At 39.5% G+C, this 26,548-nt stretch overlaps 1 protein-coding gene across 2 annotated transcripts in view; it reads left to right on the top strand.

The window, feature by feature from the left end:
- The window catches only part of LOC132823933 (transducin-like enhancer protein 1), a 123,919-nt gene that overhangs the window by 93,622 nt on the left and 3,749 nt on the right, over positions 1-26,548 (top strand). For both annotated transcript variants that reach the window (XM_060838071.1, XM_060838060.1), the window contains exons 11-17: positions 597-749; positions 8,051-8,183; positions 8,526-8,710; positions 17,690-17,766; positions 18,426-18,675; positions 20,730-20,977; positions 21,787-21,934. In XM_060838071.1, coding sequence (XP_060694054.1) covers positions 597-749; positions 8,051-8,183; positions 8,526-8,710; positions 17,690-17,766; positions 18,426-18,675; positions 20,730-20,977; positions 21,787-21,934 — 1,194 coding nt within the window. The remainder of the gene's footprint in view (positions 1-596; positions 750-8,050; positions 8,184-8,525; positions 8,711-17,689; positions 17,767-18,425; positions 18,676-20,729; positions 20,978-21,786; positions 21,935-26,548) is intronic.

The following is a 26,548-nucleotide window of genomic DNA, read 5'->3' as shown; positions in this document are numbered from 1 at the left end:
CAGCAAGACTTCTGTTTATCTCTTACTAATTGTGAGGCCCATGAAGTTTGCTAATTGCTCTCCAATGTGTCCTTTTACCTTCAAGGATTCAAGGCTCATGAGTCACCAAGTCCCCATGACTTTGTTTACTCTTTAGAACTGTACTATTTAATCAATATTACCTTTCACTATTCTTTCCATTAAAATGTACTGCCTCAAGCTTCACTGATTAATTTCTATCATTTATCTACCGATTCTACTAAATTAGGTATCAAACGTTGCAGTCAATTGAAATCATCCTTAATGTTAGTCACATCTCCTCTTTGACAAATTTTGAAATTTTATTTTGTATTCCAAAGTTGTGTTAATTGACATCTATCAAAGAAAGCAGTTATCCAAGTATTGAAACTTGCAGAATACCACTGTCTGCCATCCACCTATCTGAACAACAGCTATTCACCATAGCATGCTGTTTTGATCTTACAGCCAACTTTTTATCAAAGCACTCTGATGGTATTATTCCATGAGTCTGAATTTTGTTAACCTGCCTTTTATCTGCAAAGTTATTAATTTGTGAATGCAAAAATGACAAGAATGTGTTCTATCTATATGTGTAGGACCCATCGTCACCACGAGGCAGTCCTGCACACTCGCCTCGTGAAAATGGCTTGGATAAATCTCGCTTACTCAAGAAGGATGCTTCCAGTAGCCCAGCTTCCACAGCATCTTCTGGCAGCTCCTCATCTCTCAAATCCAAAGAGCTAGGCCATGTGAGTATCAGGTGGAAGCATTTTCATTTAAATTATGCCAGAAATTATAGAAATCAAATTTGGTTATTACCTTAAAATGCTTTAGAGCAGAAACTACATGACTTTTGTATAACAAGATTAGACACATCCATAATTGTGGCTATGCAATAAGTTTGCACATGTTTTGTTTAGAATAGGGAGTAAAGCATGATGTAAATGCTGTCTTGATACTTGGCTCAGGAAATATTTGAACTAAGTCCTATAAAGATTTAAGAATGAGTCTTGCAGAAGACTATTAAAACTATGCATGCCAAATTGTGTGCATAGAGTCACCGAGATGTACAGCACGGAAACAGACCCTTTGTTCCAATACATCCATGCCAACCAGATATCCTGACCTAATCTAGTCCCATTTGCCAGCACTTGGCCCATATCCCTCTAAACCCTTCCTATTCATTTACCCATCCAGATGCCTTTTATGGTGGCATATAATAAGATAACATTGTGCTGATGACACCTCCTGCTCTTGAACAGTTAACAAGCAGATAATTTGCAGGTGAAATTTACATGCTTAAGATTTTTGGAAAACAGCATACTGGTGTGAGAAAAAACTTGCAGACAGAGTCATAAAATTATCTACATGTAGTGATTGGAGTCCTTAAAGTCCTTTAAAGTGGTTTAACATCTCATTCCTTGCTGCTTTGTGTCTCCAAGCTAGATATACAGATAATCAGTTTTTTTTTGGTCTCTATTGTCTACCTTATAACTTGTAATGTGTTTAATGTGTTACAGAGCAGACATTAGAGCAATAAAACAACCAATTTTGGTATGTACAGTTTACCAGCACAGTGAGGTGTTAGGAATTTTGATGGGTTTTCAAGGGTTAATTTGCTATGTGTTTTGAGTGAGCTAACCTATCAAGTTAATTAATCCCTGATAAGTGATTGATTATGAGACCATTATCATCATGACACAGTATCAAATTCAGATATAACTCCACATGCTGATGTTGTCTCTTAATTAGTTCAGGTTAGGTTTGACCTTTAATGTGTTTATTAGTGTCTGTTACCTGAGTTGCCAGTGCAAAATTGATCTTTTAAGCTATTGACAGTGTGCATTGTAAAGTATGATTTACACACTGTATATAAATGCAGGATTTAAGATGTATAAGCTTGACTGAAAGAATGCAGCTGTGATCTGAATCATTATTGTTTGTGTGGCCTAAAAGCATGCAAGTGCAACATGCAACATTGCAATAATTACTACTTTATTTTGCAACTGGAAGTTTTACCCAAGTAATGTCATTTTATATATTTCAAAAGAAGCTAATCTTATATTTTCCATTTGCAATTTAATCTGAAATCTCAAAATAGCTGGAAAGTATTCATTCAGAGATGTACATAGATCAGTCATGTAGTAATAGGCTAAATGTTTACATTCAATTCCTGGAGTGGAATTTTCCCATGCCCAGAGTGATGTGGGCATTGGTGCGAAATGTGGGAACATAGGCAAGAATGAAACAATCTGATTCTTGCCACCAAAAAAAACAAATCTCCAATTTTTTCTTTGAGGTTTTCATGGTGAGATTAGAATCTTGCAGACAAATGGTAACTACCTCATTTTCATGTATATGCATCTCATTAATAACAAACTGTGCTGCGTATGTACAGCTTGCAGCTCCCTCCTCCTTTCCTGAGTAGTTAGACAGTGATAATTCTGAATTGAAAGTCAAAAGTTAGCTGGCAGATGTAGCGCTCTGCTTCTTATCTTGGCCTTCATTTTAAAATCACCTCCCTATCATGTCTATGAATGCTCCATAGACGGTATCCTCATCTACCTAAGTCAACAGTGACAAACCACCAGTCTCACCACATTATCATGGCCGATTTTCAGTCAACTTAGAAGTAATTTAAGATTTTCGTTTTGGAGCTCAGGGAACCTTTGACATGCATGCTTGTGGTGAATTGCTTTGTGAACAAGGATACATAACCATCTCCTGCAACTACATGTGATTCATCTTAGAGCTCATAGCTATATTTTGTAGCATTAATTCACTTTGCATTTAATTGTGACTACCAGCCTTAGTAAATTTTTTTGCATTCACTTTTGATACATGGGCATTGCTGTCTGGGCTTGCATTTATTGTCTGTCTCACCTTGCACTTGAGAAGGTAGTTGTGAGTTGCCTTCCAAACCACAGCAGTTCACCTGCTGTTAGAGACAAGTTCCATTCCATTCAATCCAATGACATTGAAGGAACAGTGGCATTTTCCAAGTCAGAATGGTGAATAGCTTGGAGGGGAACTTGCTGGTGGCGGTGTTCCCATATATTTGCTTCCCTTGTTTTTTTTTAGTTGGAAGGGATTGTCAATTTGAAAGGCGCTGCTTAAGGATCTTTGGTGAATTTCTGCAGTGCATCTTGTAGTGCACTGCTGCTACTGAACGTCAATAGTGGAGGGTGTGGACATTGTGAACGTGGTGCCAATCAAACAGGCTTCTTGGTCCTGGATGGTTCCAAGTTTCTTGAGTCTAGAAGGAACTGCATCCAGGCAAGTGCGAATATTCCATTACACTCCTGACTTGTGCCTTGTACTTAGTGGAGGAGACCGAATGCAATGTATCCAGATTTGTTGATGATACAAAAAGTGATTGGAGGACATGCTTCGATGAGGTTGTAAAGAATTTGCAAGAGCATATAGATAGGTTGAACAAATAGGCAAAGCCTGACAGGTGAAATTTAATGTAAGAAAATGTGAGGTTATGCACTTTGGTAGGCAGAATCAAAAGGCAGTATGTTATTTAAATGGAGAGACAATCCAAGAAGGTACAGCACAGAGGAATCTGGGTCTTTGTGCATGAAATGTAATGAGTTGGCGTGCAAGTAATTTAGAAGTATAATAGAATTTTGCCCCTTATTGCGAAGGGGTTGGAGATTAAAAACAGAAAACCCTTGTGACAACTTTTCTAACACCACAGCAGGCTGTTTCTGAGGCTGCACTTGGAATGCTGTGTAAAGTTTTGGTTACCATATTTAAGAGCGGATATACTAGCATTGGAGGAAATTCAAAACAGATTTGAGAGACTGATTCCTGGGATGAAAGGTCTGACGTATCAATACTAGCTAAACAATTTGAGCCTTTAGCCATAAGATGTTAGATGACTGAAAGGTGATCGTATTGAAGCATAAGACTCTGAGGGTACTTCACAGGGGGGGGGGGAAATGTCTCTAAAATAGTCATGCCAAATTGGAAGACAAATTAGGGCATGTGTAGTCACATTGGGGGCGAAGTGGTATTTTCGGGTTTCATGGTGGAGGTTACAAGGACATAGGAACATAAGAAACAGGAGCAGGCATAGCCTATTCGGCTCCTCAAATCTGCCCTGTAATTCACCCAGATCAATCCTGATTCCCCCAGGTCTCAACTCCTCTTTTAGGCCAGCTCCTTAAAGTCCTTAACAACATGTGGGCGGCACGGTGGCACAGTGGTTAGCACTGCAGCCTCGCAGCACCAGAGACCCGGGTTCAATTCCCGACTCAGGCGACTGACTGTATGGAGTTTGCACATTCTCCCCGTGTCTGCGTGGGTTTCCTCCGGGTGCTCCGGTTTCCTCCCACATTCCAAAGATGTGCGATTCAGGTGAATTGGCCATGCTAAATTGCCCGTGGTGTTAGGTAAGGGGTATATGTAGGGGTATGGGTGGGTTGCGCTTCGGCGGGTTGGTGTGGACTTGTTGAGCCGAAGGGCCTGTTTCCACACTGTAAGTAATCTCATCTAATCTAATCTGATGATACTTTGAAAACTGATCTACCGCTTCTTTCAGTGATCTAGTGTTTACACTAGTGGGGAATCTTGAACTATGAGATGCAGTTACAAAATAAGAGAGCACTCATTTAAAATTAAGACGTGAAAGAAAAGTAGAAGCTAGTGAAAGTCTGGAATTCTGTACCCCAGATAGTGTGGACACTAGATCACTGAAAGTATTTCAAGAAGCGGTAGATCAGTTTTCAAAGTATCATGTTGTTAAGGACTTTAAGGAGCTGGGCTAAAAGAGGAGTTGAGACCTGGGGGAATCAGGATTGATCTGAGCAGAATTACAGGGCAGGTTTGAGGAGCCGAATAGCCTATGCCTGCTCCTGTTGCTTACGTTCCTATGTCCTTGTAACCTCCACCATGAAACCCGAAAATACCACTTCGCCCCCAATGTGACTACACATGCCCTAATTTGTCTTCCAATTTGGCATGACTATTTTAGAGACTGTATTTTATTCCTGACAGGCTACTATGATTAGGTAAAAACAATGACTGCAGATGCTGGAAACCAGATTTTGGATTAGTGGTGCTGGAAGAGCACAGCAGTTCAGGCAGCATCTGAGGAGCAGCAGATTGCATACAAACATATTTGTTGAATCAGATTTATCTTAAAAAATGGTGTTGATTCATTTGCCCTTTCCTCTCAGATCATGGGGTCACTATTGCCTTCCCCCAACACTTTCTAGGCATTGTCCTTTCCCTCCACCAACCCCCTTGAGAGATCAAAACCAGTTAGCCACCTTGGCTCTTACCTGGTGCTGTTATGGGAAAGTGACGATCCAAGCCGTGGTTTCTGATCTCTCAGTACAGGGATCGTGAATTTCCACTCTCAAAAAGCCTTGTTCTGTTCCTAGAACACAAGGCCATAAGACAAATGAACAGACAAAGGTGATTCAAACCATGAAATCTGCTCTGCCATTCAATGAGATCATGGTTGCTCTGAAAATCCACAACCCCATTTTCCTACCTTTGCCCCATGACACTTAATTCCTCTTAGTGATGTATGCCTATCTCAGCCTTTGTAGTCCTCTGTAATAAAGAAATTCCCAAATACACTTCTGTCTGAAAGAATAATTTCCTCCTCATCTCTAACTTAGATGGACATTCTTTTACTCTCCCTTATTCTGGAAGGTTAGGCATCTGGTCTCAGACTCTTCCACAAGGAGAAATAACCTTTCAGCATCCACTCTGTCATGTCACCTAAAAAGCTCATACATTTCAGTAACATCACTTCTCATTCTTCTAAATATGAATGAGTACAGGCCCAACCTACTTAACATCTCCTCACAAGACAGTCCCTCATAGCTGAGATCAGTCTGGTGAATATTCTCTGGACTGTCTCTAATGTCAGTATATCCTTCCTTAGATAAGGGGCTTGAAACTGTTCACTGTATTCCCAGCTGTGGTCTGACCATTGCCTTTGGTGTTGGCAAGACTTCCTAATTTTCATACATACTTCCCTTTGAAATAAACGTCAACATTTCATTTGCTTTCCCTATTATCTGCTGAACTTATGTGCAGCATTTTGTGATTTATGCATTAAGACTCTCAAATTCTTCAGTAACTCCTTTTAAATAATAAACCATTCTTTTACCTGCCAAAGTGCATCCCATTGTATTTTTGAACATTAGTTTCATCTGCCAAATTCTTGCCCACTCATTCAGCCTTTCTATATCACTCTGCAGACTCTGTACTATCTTTACCTCATGCCTTCCCACCTATTTTTGTGTTCTCTGTGAATTTGACAGAAGTACGCCACAAGGACCAGTGTTGGGTCTAATATTTTTCGTCATTTATATAAATGATTTGAATGTGAGCATAAGAAGTATAGTTAGTAAGTTTGCAGACGACACCAAAATTGGAGGTGTAGCAGACAGAGTAAAAAGTTATCTCAGAGTACAGCAGATCAGATGAGTTAATGGGCTGAGGAGAGGCAGATGGAGTTTAATTTAGATCAATGCAAGGTTCTCCATTTTGGGAAAGCAAATCTTAGCAGGACTTGTGTACTTAAGTCCTAGGGAGTGTTGCTGAACAAAGAGATCTTGGAGTGCAAGTTCGTAGCTTCTTGAAAGTAGAGTCGCAAGTAGGTAGGATAGTGAAGAAGGCATTTGGTACGTTTTCCTTTATAGTCAGAGTATTGAGTACATGAGTTGGGAAGTTATGTTGCGGCGGTACAGGACATTGGTTAGGCCACTTTTGGAATATTGCGTGCAATTCTGGTCTCCTTCCTATTGGAAGGATGTTGTGAAACTTGATAGTGTTCAGAAAAGATTTACAAGGATGTTGCAAGAGTTGGAGGATTTGATCTAAAGGGAGAAGTTGAACAGGCTGGAGCTGTTTTCCCTGGAGCATCTGAGATTGAGTGGTGACCTTATAGAGATTTATAAAATCCTGAGGGGCATGAGGGATAAGATAAATAGACGAAGTCTTTTCCCTGGGAGGGTTGAGTCTAGAACTAGAAGGCATAGGTTTAGTGAGAGGGGAAAGATATAAAAGAGACCTAAGGGGCAACTTTTTAACACAGAGGGTGATACATGCATGGAATGAGCTGCCAGAGGAAGTGATGGAGGCTAGCACAATTGCAACATTTAAAAGACATCTGGGTGGGTCTATGATTAGCAAGGGTTTGGAGGGATATGGGCCAGCTGCTGGCAGGTGGGACTAGATTGGGTTGGGATATCAGGTTGGCATAGATGAGTTAGACCAAAAGGTCTGTTTCCATACTGTACATCTCTATGACTCAATTACTCTACATTGACTTTCCTCATCCAAGTCATTTATATATTGTTAATAGCTGTTGTTTCAGCACTGATTCCTGTGACACTCCACTCGTTACGGATTGCCATCCTGAAGAACCCCCTTTATTCCAACTCTCTGTCTCCTATTTGTAGCTAATCGTCTATCCTTGTCAACGTACTACCTCCAAAACCCAACATCTTTTTAAGTAGCTGAGCGTGTGGTATCAAATGTCTTCTGGAAATCAAATATTTTGCATCCATTACTTCATCTTTATCTACCTCACTTGTTACCTCCTCAAAGAACTCTAATCAATTTGTCGGACTTGATTTCCCCTTTATGAATCTTGCTGATTGAGCTTGATCGATTTATGTTTTCAAAACGCTTCGTTATTATATCTCTTACAATAGACTCTTAATGTTTTCCCAATAACCAATGTTAAACTAATTGGCCTTACATTTATCTGTTTTTTTGGTCTCCTACCTTTTTTAAATAAGGGTATTACATTGGTAATAGTTTTAGGTAAAACTAGAAATCATTAATTGTGTCCAGTTCACCCTTTTGAAAAAAGATCTTTGCAGCATTTCTAAGCTCAGAGCTTTCCTGACTTGCTGTATCCACTCTAGTCCAGGAACGTTGAGGGCAATATCCTGCTCAATGTTTCAAAGAAAAGCTTTGTTCTTTTTTACGAAGCATTCAGCCAATGTATGTTTTGAAATTGAATTAATATTATAATCATTGGAATAACTTACACACTTTAAACCTGACTTTGTAGCATGAAAAGACCGGCACCCCAGTGATGAAATCCAGTACCCCAACTCCGCGAGGTGATGTGCCAACTCCGGGCACAAGTGCATCTTCAGGACCACGTCCGGGCCTCTGCAAACCTCCAGGAATGGACTCATTACGTAAATTGTCTATAATCTATCTTTTTTTGTGTACAAATGGTGAAACATTTGATAAATGTTCCTTGTTTCATTTTTAGAGTAGTCTTGTTCATATTCAAAGTCTAATTTAAGAACGGAATGCTGTAGAGCAGCATGTCACATTAATTTAAGTTGCCAACACTTTGAGCCAATTCAGCAGATCTATATTTTGAAAGTGTTTCTGTATTTATGATCAGTTGTAAACTATCCTGCAAGAATAAAAATTTTAGCAATGTAAGGGGTAGGTTTATCTTTGAATCTTAACCATAATTAACATTGGGCAAATTAAAAAAAAACTAACCCTTTTTCACAATTACTTTATAGCCTCAGCATTAAGGCCACCCTTGGCGGTACCAGGACCTTATCCTTCACCTTTTGGGATAGTGCCTCATTCCGGTATCAATGGAGATCTGAACAGCCCAGGAGGATATCCAGGCTTGCACAATATCTCACCTCAGATGAGTGCTGCAGCAGCAGCAGCAGTTGTCGCTTATGCGCGACCCCCTATGGTAAGTCATGGATCACACACAATCATAAAGTTAGTTGACTTCATTAAGTAAATGAAAAGATAGCAATAGTAGAAGATTGACTGCAGATCTGTAGGTTGCGTTCTTGCTGTATAAGATGTTTATCAGATCCCTTTGAAAACTACAGTTTTGATTAAATAAATTATTTCATTTTCAAGGTGGTTTTGTGTGACATGAACTTTAATTATGAGGAAGTGTTGAGGATATTAGCAATCATTTCTTTTACAAAATGAACACACACTTATAACTCACTAAATGAGATTTTAAATTTAATGACATCATTAACAAGAAAAAGCAATTTGCAAGTATAAAGAGACAAAACTGTTGCTAAACCAATGAAAGATATTAAATAATAACCCAAAGACGTGGAGCTAAGGTTTATTTTAAGAAGAGCTAAGTTGGCTGAATAAACTGGAAGCCCATTTTAATCCCACTTTACAACACTTGTTCCCTAGCCTTACAGGTTTCAGCACTTCATGTGCAGATTCAGATTCCTTTTAATTGAATTGAGTGTTTCTTCCTCAACTAGCAACTGGACAGCGATTTCCAGACACCTCTGGGTTAAAAAAAAACCTTTCCTCATGTCCACTCTCATCCTTTTGCCAAACACTTAAATCTGTGTCCCCTGGTAAGTTATGTCTCCACTGGGTAATAAGTTTCCATCACCTTCTCAAAGCCAGTTGGATTAGGGCAAAAACGATGCATACATCCCATGAATGAAATGAAGTAAGGAATGTATGAATGAATAAATAAACAAATAAATTATGACTGGATATGGGAGGAAAAGTTTGAATTAATCTATTGCTTGTGATTTCACTGTTTAACATGCATTGAGGCTTGCGTTGTAGCTTTACCAGATTGGTATTTCTTTACTTTAGGTATGTGTGGTGCTGCTTTGGCAAACTATTCTACATTTCTTGTTGATCTCTAGCTTAATGGTAATGGCAAAATGGAGATTTGCCAGACAGAGACTGTAGATTGTCACCAATTTATTTTGTCTGTTGATGGGCCACTCCAACTCATGGGTGTTCAGTTTTATTTTGCTATATCTGTTCTGAATCGTTGCCAGTTAACACCATGTTAGTATCCCAGAAAATGACAGGAGTTCATGGTATGAAGGCATGATTTTGTTTCTAAAGGGCTATGTTGAGGACTAAACCAAACCCCCTTAATTCCCCTCTTGAGGGAAGGTCTTGTGAGGAAAGGCTGAGAGACTTGGGTGTGTTCTCATTGGAAAGAAGGCGGCTAAGAGGGGATTTGATAGAGACATACAAGATGATCAGAGGATTAGATAGGATTGACAGTGGAAGTCTTTTTCCTAGGATGATGACATCAGCTTGTATGAGGGGACATAGCTACAAATTGAGGGGTGATAGATTTAAGGCAGATGTCAGAGGCAAGTTCTTTACTCAGAGAGTGATAAAGGCGTGGAGTGCCCTGCCTACCAGTGTAGTTAACTCAGCCATATCAGAGACATTTAAACAATCCTTGGATAAACACGTGGATGATGATGGGATAGTGTAGGAGGGATGGGCTTAGGTTAGTTCACAGGTCGGCCCAACATAGAGGGCCGAAGGGCCTGCTCTGTGTTCTAAAAACCTAACAAAGAGGTTCCCAGATCCTAATTTTATATCTAATTTAAGACAAATGTAAAGTGCTGTATTCCAGATGTGATTCGATTATTACAGCACAGTTAAATACAAATAAACAAAGAAGAATTGGCCTACCTTTATTGAAATAATTTAAAAAATATATTATTTAACTACTAATCATTAACTGTTCCAATGTAGCAGCATCACATAAACGCACCATTGGCAAAAGCTAATTCAGCAAAACAGATTTTCTCAGATGCCATTTCCTGGACAGTCCTGGACAAAGGAACACCAAAAGAAAAATAATCCAGCAAAAGAGAGAGAACTCAAGCTTTTTACTGCAATGGAGAGAACACTGTATCATCTCTAAAAGCCCCAACTAGAAGCAAAACTTAAACTAACCGTGGCTCTGTGACAGCCTGACTCTATGCATCCATGTCTCTTTTGTCTAATTTTAAAGAAAGACTCAGGGAGCTCAAAGCTGTTTATCCACTGCTTTTGATACTACTGTGGCAATACATCTCTGCAAGAGAAATAACACGGAATAAACCTCTTTTAAAGGCACAGTACTCTTGCAAATATGTTGTGATCATTCCTACCAATACTGTCAAGACAAAAAGCCTGAATGACTGGTAATTTGGTGGGAATTAAGTCAAATAGTTTTTTCTTCTGTTGGTTCTCTGTACAGGACCTATCCATCAGCCACAGCAGTCAAAACCTGGCCAGCTCAGTCAACAACAGAGCTACTGTGTCACTTTTAAGTGGAGAGCATCAAAAGTCCCAAGTGCATTCTGCTTCTTGCTCCACTTAATGTTTCTTAACTGGTGGTGGTGTTTGATTTACAAGCTGCCATACAGTGTCGGTGATAATAAGCAAGAGTTTCCTGTCAATATATAAACTTTCCAGGGAAGACATAGAATGTAGGGAATTAGATGGTGACATCTTGAAAAAGGTCTATATTCCAAAGGAGAAAGTGTTGGATGTCTTGAAATGCTTAAAAGTGGATAAATCCCCAGGACCTGATCAGGTGTACCCTAGAACGCTGTGGGAAGCTAGGGAAGTGATTGCTGGGCCCCTTGCTGAGATATTTGTATCACTGATAGTCACAGGTGAGATGCCAGAAGATAGGAGGTTGCTAACGTGGTGCCACTGTTTAAAGAGGGTGGTAAGGAGGATTCGGGGAACTATAGACCTGTGAGCTTAACATCGTTGGTGAGCAAGTTGTTGGAGGGAATCCTGAGGGAAAGGATGTACATGTATTTGGAATGGCAAGAACTGATTAGAGATAGTCAACATGGCTTTGTGCGTGGGAAATCATGTCTCACAAACTTGATTGAGTTTTTTGAAGAAGTAACATCGAGGATTGATGAGGGCAGAGCGGTAAATGTGATCTGTATGGACTTCAGTAAGGCATTCAACAAGGTTCCCCATGGGAGACTGATTAGCAAGGTTAGATCTCATGACATACAGGGAGAACTAGCCATGTGGATACAGAAGTGGCTTAAAAGTAGAAGCCAGAGGGTGGTGGTGGAGGGTCATTTTTCAGATTGGAGGCCTGTGACCAGTGGAGTGCCACAAGGATTGGTGCTGGGTCCTCTACTTTTCATCATTTATATAAATGATTTGGATGTAAGCATAAGAGGTATAGTTAGTAAGTTTGTAGAGGACATCAAAATTGGAGGTATAGTGGACAGCAAGAAAGGTTACCCTGGATAACAATAGGATCTTGATCAGATGGACCAATGGGCTGAAGAGTAGCAGATGGAGTTTAGCTTGGATAAATGTGAGATGCTGCATTTTGGGAAAGCAAATCTTAATGGTATGGTCCTAGGGAGTGTTGCTGATCAAAAAGACCTTGGAGTACAGGTTCATAGCTCTCTGAAAATAGAGTTGCAGGTAGATAGGATAGTGAAGAAGGTGTTTCATTTATTGGTATGCTTTCATTTATTGGTCAGAGTATTGAGTACAGGAGTTGGAAGGTCATGTTGCGGCTGTACAGGACATTGGTTAGGCCACTTTTGGAATAGTTTGCATCTAATTCTAGTCTCCTTCCTATCTGAAAGATGTTGTGAAACTTGAAAGGGTTCAGAAAAGATTTACAAGGATTTGAGCTATAGGGAGTGGTTGAATATGATAGGGCTGTTTTCCTTGGAGCATCGGAGGCTGAGGGGTGACCTTATAGAGGTTTATAAAATCATGAGGGGCATGGATAGGGTAAATATTCAAGGTGTTTTCCCTGGGGTGGGGGAGTCCAGAACTAGAGAATATAGACTTAGGGTGACAGGGGAAAGATATAAAAGAGACCTAAGGGGCAACTTCTTCACGCAGAGGGTGGTGTGTGTATGGAATGGGCTGGTAGTGGTAGGGGCTAGTACAATTGCAATATTTAAAAGGCATCTGGATGGGTATATGAATAGGAAGGGTTTGGAGGGATATGAGCTATGTGCTGGCAGTTGGGACTAGATTGGGTTGGGATATCTGGTCAGCATGGATGAGTTGGACCGAAGGGTCTGTTTCTATGCTGTACATCTCTATGACTCTTAATGCTTTGAGACTTCTTGGGTTTTTGAGCTCCCAAGGTCACACCTTCTTAGCTGATTATCATTGAAATCTCTGATGGGACTATTCTACCAGTGGACCGGAATAGATCCAGGTATGCTGATGGAGATGTCTGGGACATTGGTTCAAAGGCTTAATTCTGAGAGTATGAATATTTAGGCACAGGCCCCAACAGGTTAGTGAGAACTTTTCAGGGTTGATTGGGTTGGTTGTGCTTTTGTCATGTCCAATGCCAGGTTGATGCCACTGGTCCATCCAAATTCATTGTTAGGTATTTTCCTAATGGCTAACTACAACTAAGTGACTTACTAGGTCATATTCACATTACTCTAGATCTGGAGTTATGTTTATGCTGAACTGTGCATGGTTAGCAGACTTTCATCTCTGAAGGATACTTCACCCAAAGTTGGCTTTACAACAATCTGATTATTTCAAAGTAACCACTACTAACCACACTAGCTTTTAACCCAGATTTATTCAATTAACTGAATGCAAATTCCCCAGCTGCCATGATTAGATTTGATTTCATGCATTTCCCGCTTGTTAAAGTCTAAATTTAAGAATCATTTCTACATAAATGAGCTAAGTAGTTCCAATATGAATAATGGATGATTTGTCTTGGTCATAATTCATAATGAAATTGTAAATTTCTTACGAGAACACACAGAAATGTTAACATCGCTATGAAGAGGTGGCGTACCAAAGTTACACTATAATCAAAATCACAACCACATGCAGTACAAAGAGTAAAAGAGTCTTGAAGGAGTACTCTTGTACCTGTTTCACTGTTGGAGTTAACTTTAGTTTAATGTCCGTACAGTTTTAGAAAATACTAGGATGCCACTTTTATAAATCTGTCTACAGATGATTTAATGGCTGACAGCATGGACATTGCATTAGCTAAGTAAATCAGCTTAACATTGTGGTGAGAGGAGCACGTATGTTTACGTGTTTACATTGAATCCTTGCTTAGGAAGAAACATTAGAATTCCAGACAGGCGCTGTAATCTGTAATACACTATAAATGAAAGGATTTGAGATGAGTGAGAAAGATGAAAGGAGGAAAAGGAACTGCAGATTCCTTTGAAAATTGCATAATCAGTTAATGTTTAAGGTTTACTGTATTGTTTTGACTGTTTTTGAAAATATCTATAAAGCAAAATCTCTGAATCCCCCATGACTACCTGACAGGTTTAATGTACTCATTCTAAGACTTTTTGGCTCGAGGTTTTGATTGTAATAAACAGAAAACTTGCCAGTTGATAAACTGAGTGACAAAGTACCAGCCACACAAGTTCTTAAAAAAACATCAAATATGTTGGTGATAATGCAGCACAGTATTAAGCATCTTTAACAATTTGCTGTGGGCTTTTTTGTAACAATAATCATGAAATAAATTACAGAGTAATTTAAAAATAATGAAATATTTTCAATTGAGGCTAGACTGTTGAAGATGACAGGCTCAACGCAAATGAAATATTGCTTGCAAAGATTAACTCTTCAATCAATAAAAAGCAGGGAATGAATTTCCTCAGGGTTTATCTGACTCCTCCTTATGTACTTAAGAGAGAATCATTTCGGAGAGAATCAATAATTTGAGCTGTCTCGGTTCATTAGAACAGGAAGAAGAAAGACAATTGACCCCAAAGTATTAACTTTTTATTTCTCTCCCTATATATGCTGTCTGGTCATTTCCAGTTTTTAATTCAGACGTCTAGCAGGAACAATGTTTGGCTTTAATAATATTCTCAACTTATATTCTCAGTACATTATGCAAAGACAATAAGTAACAACCTTTGTCCACTTTGTGCACCCCATATTGGTTTCGTTCAATAAGACTTCTAAAAATTTCTGATTTTTTTGTGATGAGCTAGATTTAAACATATCTTTATGATTTCTCTTTGTGGGTATGATTAGTACACCAATTCGAAAATAAAGCTAGAGGTGACCGTGTTTGTAATCTAATCTTTTTTTCTCTTGAGGTGATAATTGTTTTCACAGTTCTTAAATCATGCAATTCTTTCACAAGAAATAACTTGCTGTGTAACATCAAGTTGAAATTATATATCATGTGGTCTTAAATAAACTTTGGTCTTGATATTTGAAATTCTATTAGAGTAGTGCTTCAGTTTTTTGGTAATGCCATGAATTCTTTTGAGATGAATTTACATTTCTTGCAAAACTTCCCTCTCCTCTTCGAAGTTGGTGGCACATGCTGCAACACCGTTCCATAGTTTCTCATAACAAACTGGTGCCTTCTCAAATGGCTGCTCTTCAGGACCCTATGTAACATAAATAGGCACAACAGGCACTACAGCTGAGCTTAATCAAAGTTTACCTGAATTATCAAGTGTCCTTAATTTCGAACAGGATGTAGTGGCTAATCATTAATAATAGCAAACCTTACCACTTCCATCCCAGAAAGTAAAGATGCTGAGACTGACGTGATGATAAGGCTGGTAACAAAAACGTAAGAGTCATTTTCGTGATTGTTTCCCAGATTGGATTGGGTGAGGGGAGACAAGTGTGTTTCAATTCTTGCTACTGTTGATGGAAGCATTGTTTTTTTACATTTGATGGAAAGAACCTTACTTATGGATGCAGAACGCAACTAAGAATGGGCTTTATTGTTTTCTTTTGTTCTTTGGGGTGTTAGGGACCAGGCCAGACACCTTCAAAACATTTCAAGGAAGTAGTCCAGACCCTAACATTGCTAGCTGTTTTAAGCAGGTGTTCCGGGGTGATGCAGCTGGTCCAACCACTTAGCTTTAAACAAAAGTGAATTTATTTGCAAGATTACCAAATGAATCACAAACAAAAGGGAACAGAATATAGAATAACTTCACCTGTGCGAAAACACAACTTAATGATGCTGTTCCAAATACTTGCAACAATCCCCATAAACACCCCTTGACAAAAAAGGAAAAATCAAAAAAAGGTTTTACAGGGGAAAAGAGAGAGAGAGAGAAATGGCAGAGAGATTCAACATGGAACACCTTCTTCCACATAACTGTTACTTTGACTATCAGCCTCAAAAAAAAAAGCTAGTGGCTCTCAACAGTTAGACTGCTAAAACCAAAACCTAAACCAAACCAGAGAAAAGCTGAGTTGGAAGAATTGGCCACTCCCTTTTCATTGAATAAGTGTTGTTTTAAAACTTAAAAGCTCCCTCAATTGATCAACCCCAGACATTTCAGAGCCTGTGTCTTTCCGACCTCCTGAAAAAAAACAAGAGCAACCTAACCTTGTTAAAGGAGCAGCAGCATCACAGGGGAATATAGGTGTCAGCAATTGGGAGATCATTTATTGCACATCCTACTTTGAGGTGTAAAGACTTTGTGATGTGCTCAGGCACGAAACATAACCATTTTGGAAAGATGCCAGGAAGCTATTATAATGGAGGCATGTCTGAGCAAAAGCTGCCATTCAGGAAACAGTTGGAAGGGAAACAGATGCACTGGACCTGTTGAATGCAACCAAGTTAGACCATAAGAAGTAGGAACAGGAGTAGGCTGTTTGTCCCTTTGAACCTGCTCTGCCATTCAGTAGAATTATTGCTGATCTGATACGCCTCCTATCCACTCTGCTGCCCTTTCTCCATAAACTTTGATTTCCCCCAATGATCAAGAATCTAACTATCTCTGCCTTAAATATATGCAAGGAATCTGCCCCCAATGCTCTCTGTGACAAGGAGTTTCAAAAACACTGAACCATCTGAGAAAAGACATTACTTAGTCTTAACTTAGTGCTCCTTAATTCTGAAACTCTGCCCTCTGGTCCTAGACTCTTCCATGAGTGGAAACATCCTTTCAGTATTTACCCTGTCTAGCCCCTTAAGAATAAGTTATGTTAAATATATTAAAAAACATAGAAATTAACAGGTAAAATGTTATTAATTGGATTAAGTAGTTTAATATTTAGGAAAAAAATGATACTTTTGGAGACATGCCAAATGCATAAAATTATTTTCCCTTCTCTGATTAACTTTGTTATACTGATCCCCTTATCTTCTTCCATACCTTTTTCGCTTATGTCAACTCTTGTCCTTTAACCCCAAGCTGTCTGCCTCCTTACAGGTATTCCTACCATCCTGCATTTACTTTAGGCATCAGCTTACCTGAAACTCTGATAGTTGCATCTAATTCACACCATTGCTATTAAATACTTGAGTTGCCTTGTGCAAGCCTAATTGTGAATTGTCTGTAATGCATCTACGCTATCATTTGAGGCTATGTTTTCAACTAGTTCATCCCAGTCTCTGGAAATTGAGACTGAAACCCCCACCTCTCTCTTCTCCTTTCAGAACCCTTACAGCTAATGTCCTTGACAGCATTCAAGGCTGTCATTTGCTCAGCATTGGTTTTCATCAAGGAGTACATGGGGATTTATTTTTTTTGCTAAAAATACCATCTAAATGCTTTCTATTCATGTTAAAGAATGCTCTTGAACTCAAATAGCATCTGTCATGAACTCCGAACACTCCAGATTATTTTGCCGCAAATTGAATAATTTTGAAAGAGTGGTTATAGTTGTAAGTAGAAAAGTTGCAATATTACTTTCATTATTCCTTTCAAAAAAGAGCCTATATATACCTCTGTTCTGCAGTTTGGATTGTTGGAGAGCAGTGTTGATGTTCTGAATCCACACATTTGCATCACTAGGCCTAGGTCTTTTTTTGTTTACCTCTAAAGCCAAAGATCAAATGAGTATCAAGAGACAACTCATCAAGCAGGAAATCACACGGTTGGAACATTTTTATTTAGAATCATGTGCCAACCAATTTGGGTTATCCACTGCATTTTAATTACAGGTTGGGTTTGACCCTCATCCTCATATGCGTGTACCTGGAATGCCTCCAAATTTGACTGGGATCCCTGGTGGAAAACCGTAAGTGACCAATGAAAATTCTTCTGCTTCATATATACCTGTATAGTTTATATTAGAACTTCATCTGGCCCTGTGTTTTTTTTTGAGCATTAACAGAGGAAGTTAGTTCTGAATCCATCTTCATGACCTTAAAATCATGAATGTTAACTGTTTCAAACATTTATAATGATTTTTATTCATTAGAGTAAGTTAATGCAGTACTTGCATTGTCTACAGATGAAGGATGTACAGTATGCTGGCAATTCATTTTAGTGTTGTTTCCCCATGTTGCTGTGATATGAAAATTGCTTAATTCACGTTATTGAATTAGTAAAGGCTTATAGAACTAAAGAGTTGTTAAATGAACAGGTTTAATTCCACATTAAATTTTAATCCGATTTCAAAATCTGTCACTTCTGTGATTTGCAATGACCTTGTGTTTTCAGGTATGCCAACTTTTGAATTAATCAAACCTTTGCATGTGCACCACTGTAATGTAAAGCAAAGCAACAGTATTTCGAGAGTTCTGTTTGATGGACTAGTTTGTGAAATGCTAACTTAAGACATGTAAGCTGGATGTGGTCACTTGCAATTACAAGCAAAATTAAAGCATGGTTGGTACTCAGCAGATGTTAGCCCAAATCCTTCAGTTTTGTTTATTTTCAACTTTTGCTAAATAGAGCCTATTCATTTCATGTCACTGCGGATGGACAAATGCAGCCTGTGCCTTTTCCACCTGATGCCCTGATTGGACCAGGAATCCCAAGACATGCTCGGCAAATCAACACACTGAGCCATGGTGAAGTTGTGTGTGCAGTGACCATCAGCAATCCCACAAGGCATGTGTACACTGGTGGGAAGGGTTGTGTCAAGGTCTGGGATATCAGCCAGTCTGGCAGCAAAAGCCCAGTATCACAGCTGGACTGCTTGGTAAGTGAATTACTGCAATCCAGTTCCTTTTTTTTAAGGATTCAATTAGGGAAATCTGAAACAATTGTAACAATTCTAGGTAGCTGTTTGTTCACAGATAAGGAAATAATGAGTTTTTTTTTCCCTGATGTGCATATTTAATGCCAATTTTGAAATATTTTTATTTCCATCATAACTAACTGAACCAGATTCACCTGGGAAATTGAAAAGTTCAGTTGGACACTAATATTAGTGTACATCTGTAATTCCTTTAGAAACTGGATCTCATAATAAAGAATTATTAGTTTTACAAGTTCATGATGAGGAGGTGGACCTGGTGAGAAAATTTCAAATTGTATTTCCATATAATTTTACAGTTTGCACTTGATCTCAAATTCAAAACAGCATTAGTAATAGGTTCATAATCCCACTGCTGCCATTTGTGCGTGGTGCCTGTTATACTGTAGCTTGTTAAAGTTCTGTGTTAAACATTGCTGTGTTGGGGTGGCATGGTGGCTCAGTGGTTAGCACTGCTGCCTCAAAGTACCAGGGACCTGGGTTCAATTCTTGCCTAGAGTGACTAACTGTGTGAAGTTTGCACATTCTCCCTGTGTCTGCATGGGTTTCCTCCCACAATCTAAAGATTTGCAGGTTAGGTGAATTGGCCATGCTAAGTTGCCCATAGTGTTAGGTGCATTAGCCAGTGGTAAGTATAGGGTAGGGGGAATGGGTCTAGGTGGGTTACTCTTTGGAGGGTCAGTGTGGACTTGTTGGGCCGAAGGGCCCGTTTCCATCTAATCTAATCTAATAATAGACTCATGATGGGATCTGGCTTGAACTCTTGTTATTTGCAGAGGGTGAAAACACTCAAAACATTGAACTGAGTAATGTCTCCACATTGCAAGGCAAATAACAAAGTGGCTTTTTGATTCTACTTTCTTGTTTTAAGTTTCAAATCATTTGCTGAAAAACTGGGCTGTCTCAAAAGCCGAGCTGAAAATACCAGACTTGAGGAAACCTAAAGAAACACCTGAAAGACTTAGTGATAAACTGATGACTACAAATGAATTTGTGTGGAAATATACAAATAGCGAAGCATTTTACATTCAGGTTGTTTTATTAGTTAGCAAAGGATATTCAATCATTTTGCAGTTATGCTGATGACGTGCAAGCAGATTGAAATGTTATTGTGTAATGGTGGATTTCTACACATTTCCGCATCCTCCAGCATTTTAAACGAACAGTGGGTAAAGAACTGTTTAGAAGCTTTGATATTAAAAATATTTTGTTTTTACATGCTCAAAAGCCATTTATAAACAAATCTGATACTTTATATTTAGCTTTAGAAGTTTTGAGGAAAAAGTTAACCAAATTGCTAGCTGATAAATCTCAGTATCTGCTTTGTTTGAAGGAGTTTCTCAGAACTGTAGCACTGATGGTAATGGTACAAAGATGACATGAACACAGACTGCTTGCATGTTTAGTCAACCAGATTTCAGCAGTGGTCATTGAAACCATTTGTACAGAGGAAGAATTTATTATAATTGTGTGTGGCTGACCACAAGGTATGTAAAGAAAATCCAATGAGTCCACCACACTTGGTTTAAGAAGTCAAATAATTTTTACAGTTTTAAAAATGTTTCCTATTTGTGAGTGGATGGCTGAACTGGTTTGAAGGCATTTTTTATTGATCTTTTGGAATTTGAGGTAAATTTATGAGTGAATGAATGGATAAAAGAAGATGTTGTTTAAAGAACATAAGAAAACCTTCCTTAACCCAAGCTGATGATAAGAGGTATTTGGCTCTTTACCATATGGGGAACAATGTAAATCCATACGCAGCAGAAAGCTCCCAATTTCCCTTAAACATAAATGTTATACAGCCTATATGCAAAACACACTGGTGCCTGGAGCATGCCAATTTTGAACGTTCATCTCTATCTAAACATTGTTTTACAGCTGACTTTGAGTAGTTGTTTTCCAGGTTGCTGAGTTTTTTACTACATTTTGCTAAATGAAAATCTGAAGTATATTTATTAAGAGTTAACACAAAAGCTCTATTTCTTAATCCACAGAACAGAGACAACTACATTCGATCATGCAAGTTATTACCTGATGGTTGTACCCTGATTGTTGGTGGGGAAGCCAGCACGTTATCTATCTGGGACCTGGCAGCTCCAACTCCTCGTATAAAGGCAGAGTTGACATCCTCTGCTCCTGCCTGCTATGCTCTGGCAATCAGCCCTGACTCCAAAGTCTGTTTCTCCTGCTGTAGCGATGGTAATATTGCTGTCTGGGATCTGCACAATCAGACGTTAGTCAGGTATGTGTTTAATTACAGAAATTGTTGTTCTGCAGTTGGCTACATTAAAAGGTTGGTGGAAATATGATAGATATCTGCTTAGAAATTAATTGTAATCAAGTCAATTTTTAAAAGTTAATTTTAATCAAATTGCTGCATGCTATGTTTTGCCTATTTTATATTGTTAGTTAAATGAATATCAGGCATGTAGCACCTCTGCCTTCAAGGATGTGCCTTTTTATAGACGTTGAACTGCTATTAGATATCTCATCAAAAGTACAGTATAATCAAGTTGCACCCTTATCTTTTTAACTATCAAAATTAAAGGTTTTGACTGGGATAAGTAATAATGAAAAGAAGTGGGTAAAGGGCATATGTTTTGTTTGAGCACTGCTCCCCAGTGACCACTTTTGTAATCTAAAAATGGCATTAGATACTAATCATCTCAATTCAATGAGGAGGAGTTAGTCCTTGTATGTAATTATGTGGATACTTTCTTTAAGTACTCTAAGCATAGTCGGCGTTTAATAATAAATGAGTTTGGCACTAACTTTGATTAAAGGGGAAACAATGTATTTTCTTCACAGCTGCAGATTTGCTGATGTTATTTTACAAAGAAGAGAAATTTTGCTTTAGGCTTGTTGCACCTGGGTAATATTTGCAATTCGTAGATCATGAACTAATGTTATGTCCTGCTGTGGTTTGTTTAACCAAATGCAATACCAGACAGTGAAGAAACATGTTGATCTGAGGTCCAAAACTAACAACGCAATTGTGTTTGCCTAAGGCTTGCGGAGGAAGTCTTTATTCTATTTTGTTTGTTTAATCAGGCAGTTCCAGGGTCACACAGATGGAGCCAGCTGTATTGACATTTCAAATGATGGTACCAAACTTTGGACGGGAGGTTTAGACAACACTGTAAGATCCTGGGATCTCCGGGAAGGAAGGCAACTGCAACAGCATGACTTCACATCTCAGGTATTTGGAGATCTAACACTAATCCTAATTTCTTTGTATGCCTGGAGCTGCACTACAATTACAATTTTTAAAAAAAATCAACTGAGAAAACTGGAGTTTGTCCTTCATAGCTGTCAGCAGCTAAGAATCATTAGCGTTTGACAGCAGATAATTACACACTCAAATTAACTTTACTGACTTTTTAAAGCATGAACAAAATAATGTGATGGGTTGATTTTTATCTATAATTGGCCATATGTCACTTTTGGGAAGTTTCATTGTATGTTTTTGTCTAAACACTCTAGAGAGAGTTACCTTGCACAATTTTTCATTGTGTACATCATTAAAGTAAGCACCACGACTCCATGGCATCACTCTTGTACTTCCTTGCACTCAGCAGCAACATGTCCTAACTCCTGATAAACCTTATGGTCTCATGCTGCAAGTGCCATATTTAAACCACAGCTGTACACCATTTCAAATGCTGCTTCCTGGCCTGTATTAGCCACCCAGGTCAGTGTGCTGTGGATTGTCGGGAGGAATGCACGGCAATGCTGCAAGAAGCTTGACGATCTTCACAGGTCTGCAGCACTCAATTCTATCTGCTACTTCGCACTTGCTGCAACTGTACCATTGCATCCATGTCCCACCAAAGTGCTTGGCCTAGTATTCTCAAAATTGCATGCAGTATCTTGCCTCAATCCACCCATCCACTTGAATTATTAACCTTACCTGCTCTCTGTGCTTCCCATTTGATCAGTTGTGACACCTCACTACCTTTCCTAACTGATGAAGGACCAAGCCCGTCACTGACCATAGTTTCCCTTGATTGTTATGTTTAGCAACAAGGAACAATGTGCCTGGCTACATGCCTGTACGAAAAGACAAGGCAAGCGGAGATGCTGTGGGCATTCACATGGTGACAAAATGAGTAAGCATGAAGAAAGCAGGGTAAGAGCCCTGAGATATGTCCTACTCCGATGCATGAGATAGCTGCTTGCCCTTATGCATAAGGGTGTCTGGTAGCAGCATTGTATCGAAAGGAGTCGGTGAACTCCAAAATGCAGTCTTGAAGTGAGTCCCAAATGTGCCCTGAAGATGTGATGTTGGTGTTTTGCCGATGCCAAACTACATCGACAAAGGTTGCAGGAGGTTAATGCCCTGTGTTGTTGAGGAATGCTGAACAAGATGGAGCCTGAAGAAGCAAGCAATGAGCTGAAGCTGTCAGGTGCCCACAAATCGAGATTTGTTGCGAATGCATTATCCTCTACTGCCTGATAAAATTGCAAGCTGCATATAAATGAGGAAGATTAACGGATATTGAGATGTTAATAAACAAATAGGCTCCTTGATGCTCATTAGCAAGATTCTCGTGTCACTGTTAAAACATTGGATGGAAAATTAGACTTTTTTCCTCAACGTAGAGAATTTCATTCTACCGATCTCACTATGTTTTCCAACTGACTCACTGTTGCCCATATCGTTCAGTGGCTGGGAAGATTCTGCCCATAGTTTTCAATCGTTGCAAAAAACAGTTTCAAGAGTATAAATCTTCAGATTGATCTGTTAAGGAAAGCACACTGCTGAGGTTCTTGATCATTTTTGTAATCATTTAGTTAATGATTTCCTCCTGAAGCACAGAACTTGGTAGAACTGATGCACCGACAGATTGACAAACACATGGGATTGTTCCATGTGCTTTGAACCATTCTCATTTCAACTCCAAATCGATATGGAAGTTCTTGCAAGCAGTAACATCTGTCATTCTATTCTCAGTTCTGTTGAAATTCTCACAGGTAGTGTCGATTGTAGCCTGTAAATACCTGTTTAAGAGTCAGTGGTGACGACATCTGCTTCTCTACATGCAATTTGCAAGGGCCAGTAGCACGATATACATCATCTGTGGCAAACATCTCAACCCCAATACGCCCAGATTGAATGCATTGCACATGTTTGATGACGTGATTCCATATGATGTTTATCTGCACATTTCAATCATGCATGATTGGATCTTTTGTCCCTAAATGTTCTCCTGTCCAGAAGGAGTGGAGCCTGCACTCTTGCTTATTACTGGCTCCACATCACAGGCATCTTCTAGTTACAACTTGCTTTTTGCAAATGGCAAGTGATGCTAGTGAATGCAGCTCACAATGGCTACATCCAACCACAGTTTAACACTGTCATACCATGAGGTTACAGACTTGTGGTTGAATGCAATTCTGTTTTTGCTGATGACCCACAATGCTTTGTGGAAGCCCAGTCTTGATTTGCTAGGTTTGTTTGAAACCTATTTACTTTAGCACAGTGGGAGTCTTGGAAATTATCCTTCATGTGAAGTTGGGACTTCATATCTATGTACTTGGAGATGCCGGTGTTGGACTGGGGTGTACAAAGTTAAAGATCTCACACCAGGTTATAGTCCAACAGGTTTAATTGGAAGCACACTAGCTTTCGGAGTGCCGCTCCTTCATCAGTTGGTGAAGGAGCAGCGCTCTGAAAGCTAGTGTGCTTCCAATTAAACCCGTTGGACTATAAACTGGTGTTGTGTGATTTTTAACCATATCCATATAGTCTCTGTACTAGGTAAAAACAATGACTGCAGATGCTGGAAACCAGAGTCTAGATTAGAATGGTGCTGGAAAAACAGCAGTTCAGGCAGCATCCGAGAAGCAGTCAAATCAACGTTTCGGGCAAAAGCCCTTCATCACGAATATAGGCAGAGAGCCTGAAGGGTGGAGAGATAAATGAGAGGAGGAAGTAACGTAGAGTACAATAGGTGAGTGGCGGAGGGGATGAAGGTGAGGTCAGGGAGGAGGGTGGAGTGGATAGGTGGAAAAGAAGATAGGCAGGTAGGACAAGTCATACTGGGGTGAGGTGGGGGGAAGGGGAAATGAGGAAACTGTTGAAGTCCACATTGATGCCCTGGGGTTGAAGTCTGGTGGTGTGGCCAAGTGATCTAAGGCACTGGATTAAAGCTCCAGTCTCTAGGGACGCATGGGTTTGAATTCCACCGCTGCCATACATGCGAGTCGCCGTGTGCAACTCTGTAGTAGCCCTATCTGCCAAAATTGTGATGCACAGATGCATCTGCAACAAGTAGATTAGTGAGGACAAGATCAAATACATTTTTCCCCCTTGTTTAGATTATATTCCCTACAGTGTGGAAACAGACCCTTTGGCCCAACGAGTCCACACAGACCCTGTGAAGAGCAACCCACCCAGACTCATTCCCCTACATTTACCCCTTCACCTAACAGTACATGCAATTTAGCATGGCCAATTCACCTAACCTGCACATTTTTGGACAGTGGGAGGAAACTCCACACAGACAGTTGCCTGAGGCAGGAATTGAACCTGGGTCCCTGGCACTTTGTTCTCTCTTCCACTGCCATGTACCCAGTCTAGCACCTATATCCTTCAGGACCTGGCAGCTTGCTCAATAGTGGTCCTCTTGGTGATAGGCATTGAAGTTCCTGGCCCAGGGTGCATTTGCATGCCTCATTATTTCCTCCGATTGGTGTTCAACAGGGAGCTGTAGCAATTCATGTATGAGTGGGAGGGTTGGGGATTTCCTTATACTGAAGGCATGAGCCAGTCTGGAGGGCTTCCAGGACAACTTCCTCTCAACGTGTACCACTCTGCCGCTAACTCTGCTGTGCCTATCCTACCAGCTGGCCAGGATACAATCAGGGAAAGTAAATATAGTGTTTGGGACATTGTTTCCTGCTTGACCGGTTCATGGGAAACTTTCCAAATTTTTTGCAGGAGCATCCAGCTTTCAGTAAGGACAACTTTGTAGACTCAACTGGGCTAGCTTTACCAGTATAAATTCTGCTGCTTATGTCAATGAACAGTAACTTTTTGGCTTTTGTTTTTAAAGACATTGTAGCAGTTACATATAAATGAGTGTTATGCCAGGCTGTTTCAGAGGGCATTTTAAGAGCTAGCCACATTGCTATGGGGCTGAGCTGAATGTAGACCATGTCAGATAAAGGCAATAGACTTTCTTCCCTAACAGACATTAGTGAATCGGATGGTTTGCAACAAAACAATGGTCTCTTGATCACCATCAGATAAGCTTCAGATTTCAGATTTCCCAATTGGATTTAAACCCAATGTACCCAAAACCCTGCCCTGCAGATTGCTAGTCCAGTGACATTACCACTACATCATCACTTCCCCAGATTTTACAGCAATCCAAACAGAATACATTTTTGGAACAATCCATCAGTAGATTAGTCTGAACTGTAAAAAACATGTTTATTCTAGCCCAAGCTATAGCTATAGCTGGTGGAGATTCAAAATAACATTTGAAAATGACATACTATAATCTCAGGTCTACCGTGCAACATCTCACAAGTGAGAAAGTGTGTAAGAAAGATGCAATTAGAATGACAGCTTGTTCTAAACCAGTTCAAGAGTAGCTAATTTATTTGCAGCAGGTGGTTTGCTTTTTTTTCAGCTTCTGTTCAGGTTCTCAGTACCAAATCCCAATCTCTGGTGCAAGAAAGCACCAAGCAGTGGGGCTGAGCAACTCCTAACGAGAGCTGGAAATTAGTTTGTAAAGTTCTCCCTAGACTGATGATTAATGCATATTTTGGTACTGGTTTAGAGTGTTGATGCAAATTTGGAAGC

Source organism: Hemiscyllium ocellatum, chromosome 2, assembly GCF_020745735.1.
Source record: "Hemiscyllium ocellatum isolate sHemOce1 chromosome 2, sHemOce1.pat.X.cur, whole genome shotgun sequence".
NCBI classification, from domain to species: domain Eukaryota; kingdom Metazoa; phylum Chordata; class Chondrichthyes; order Orectolobiformes; family Hemiscylliidae; genus Hemiscyllium; species Hemiscyllium ocellatum.
This window is presented reverse-complemented; position numbering and strand designations above follow the sequence as displayed.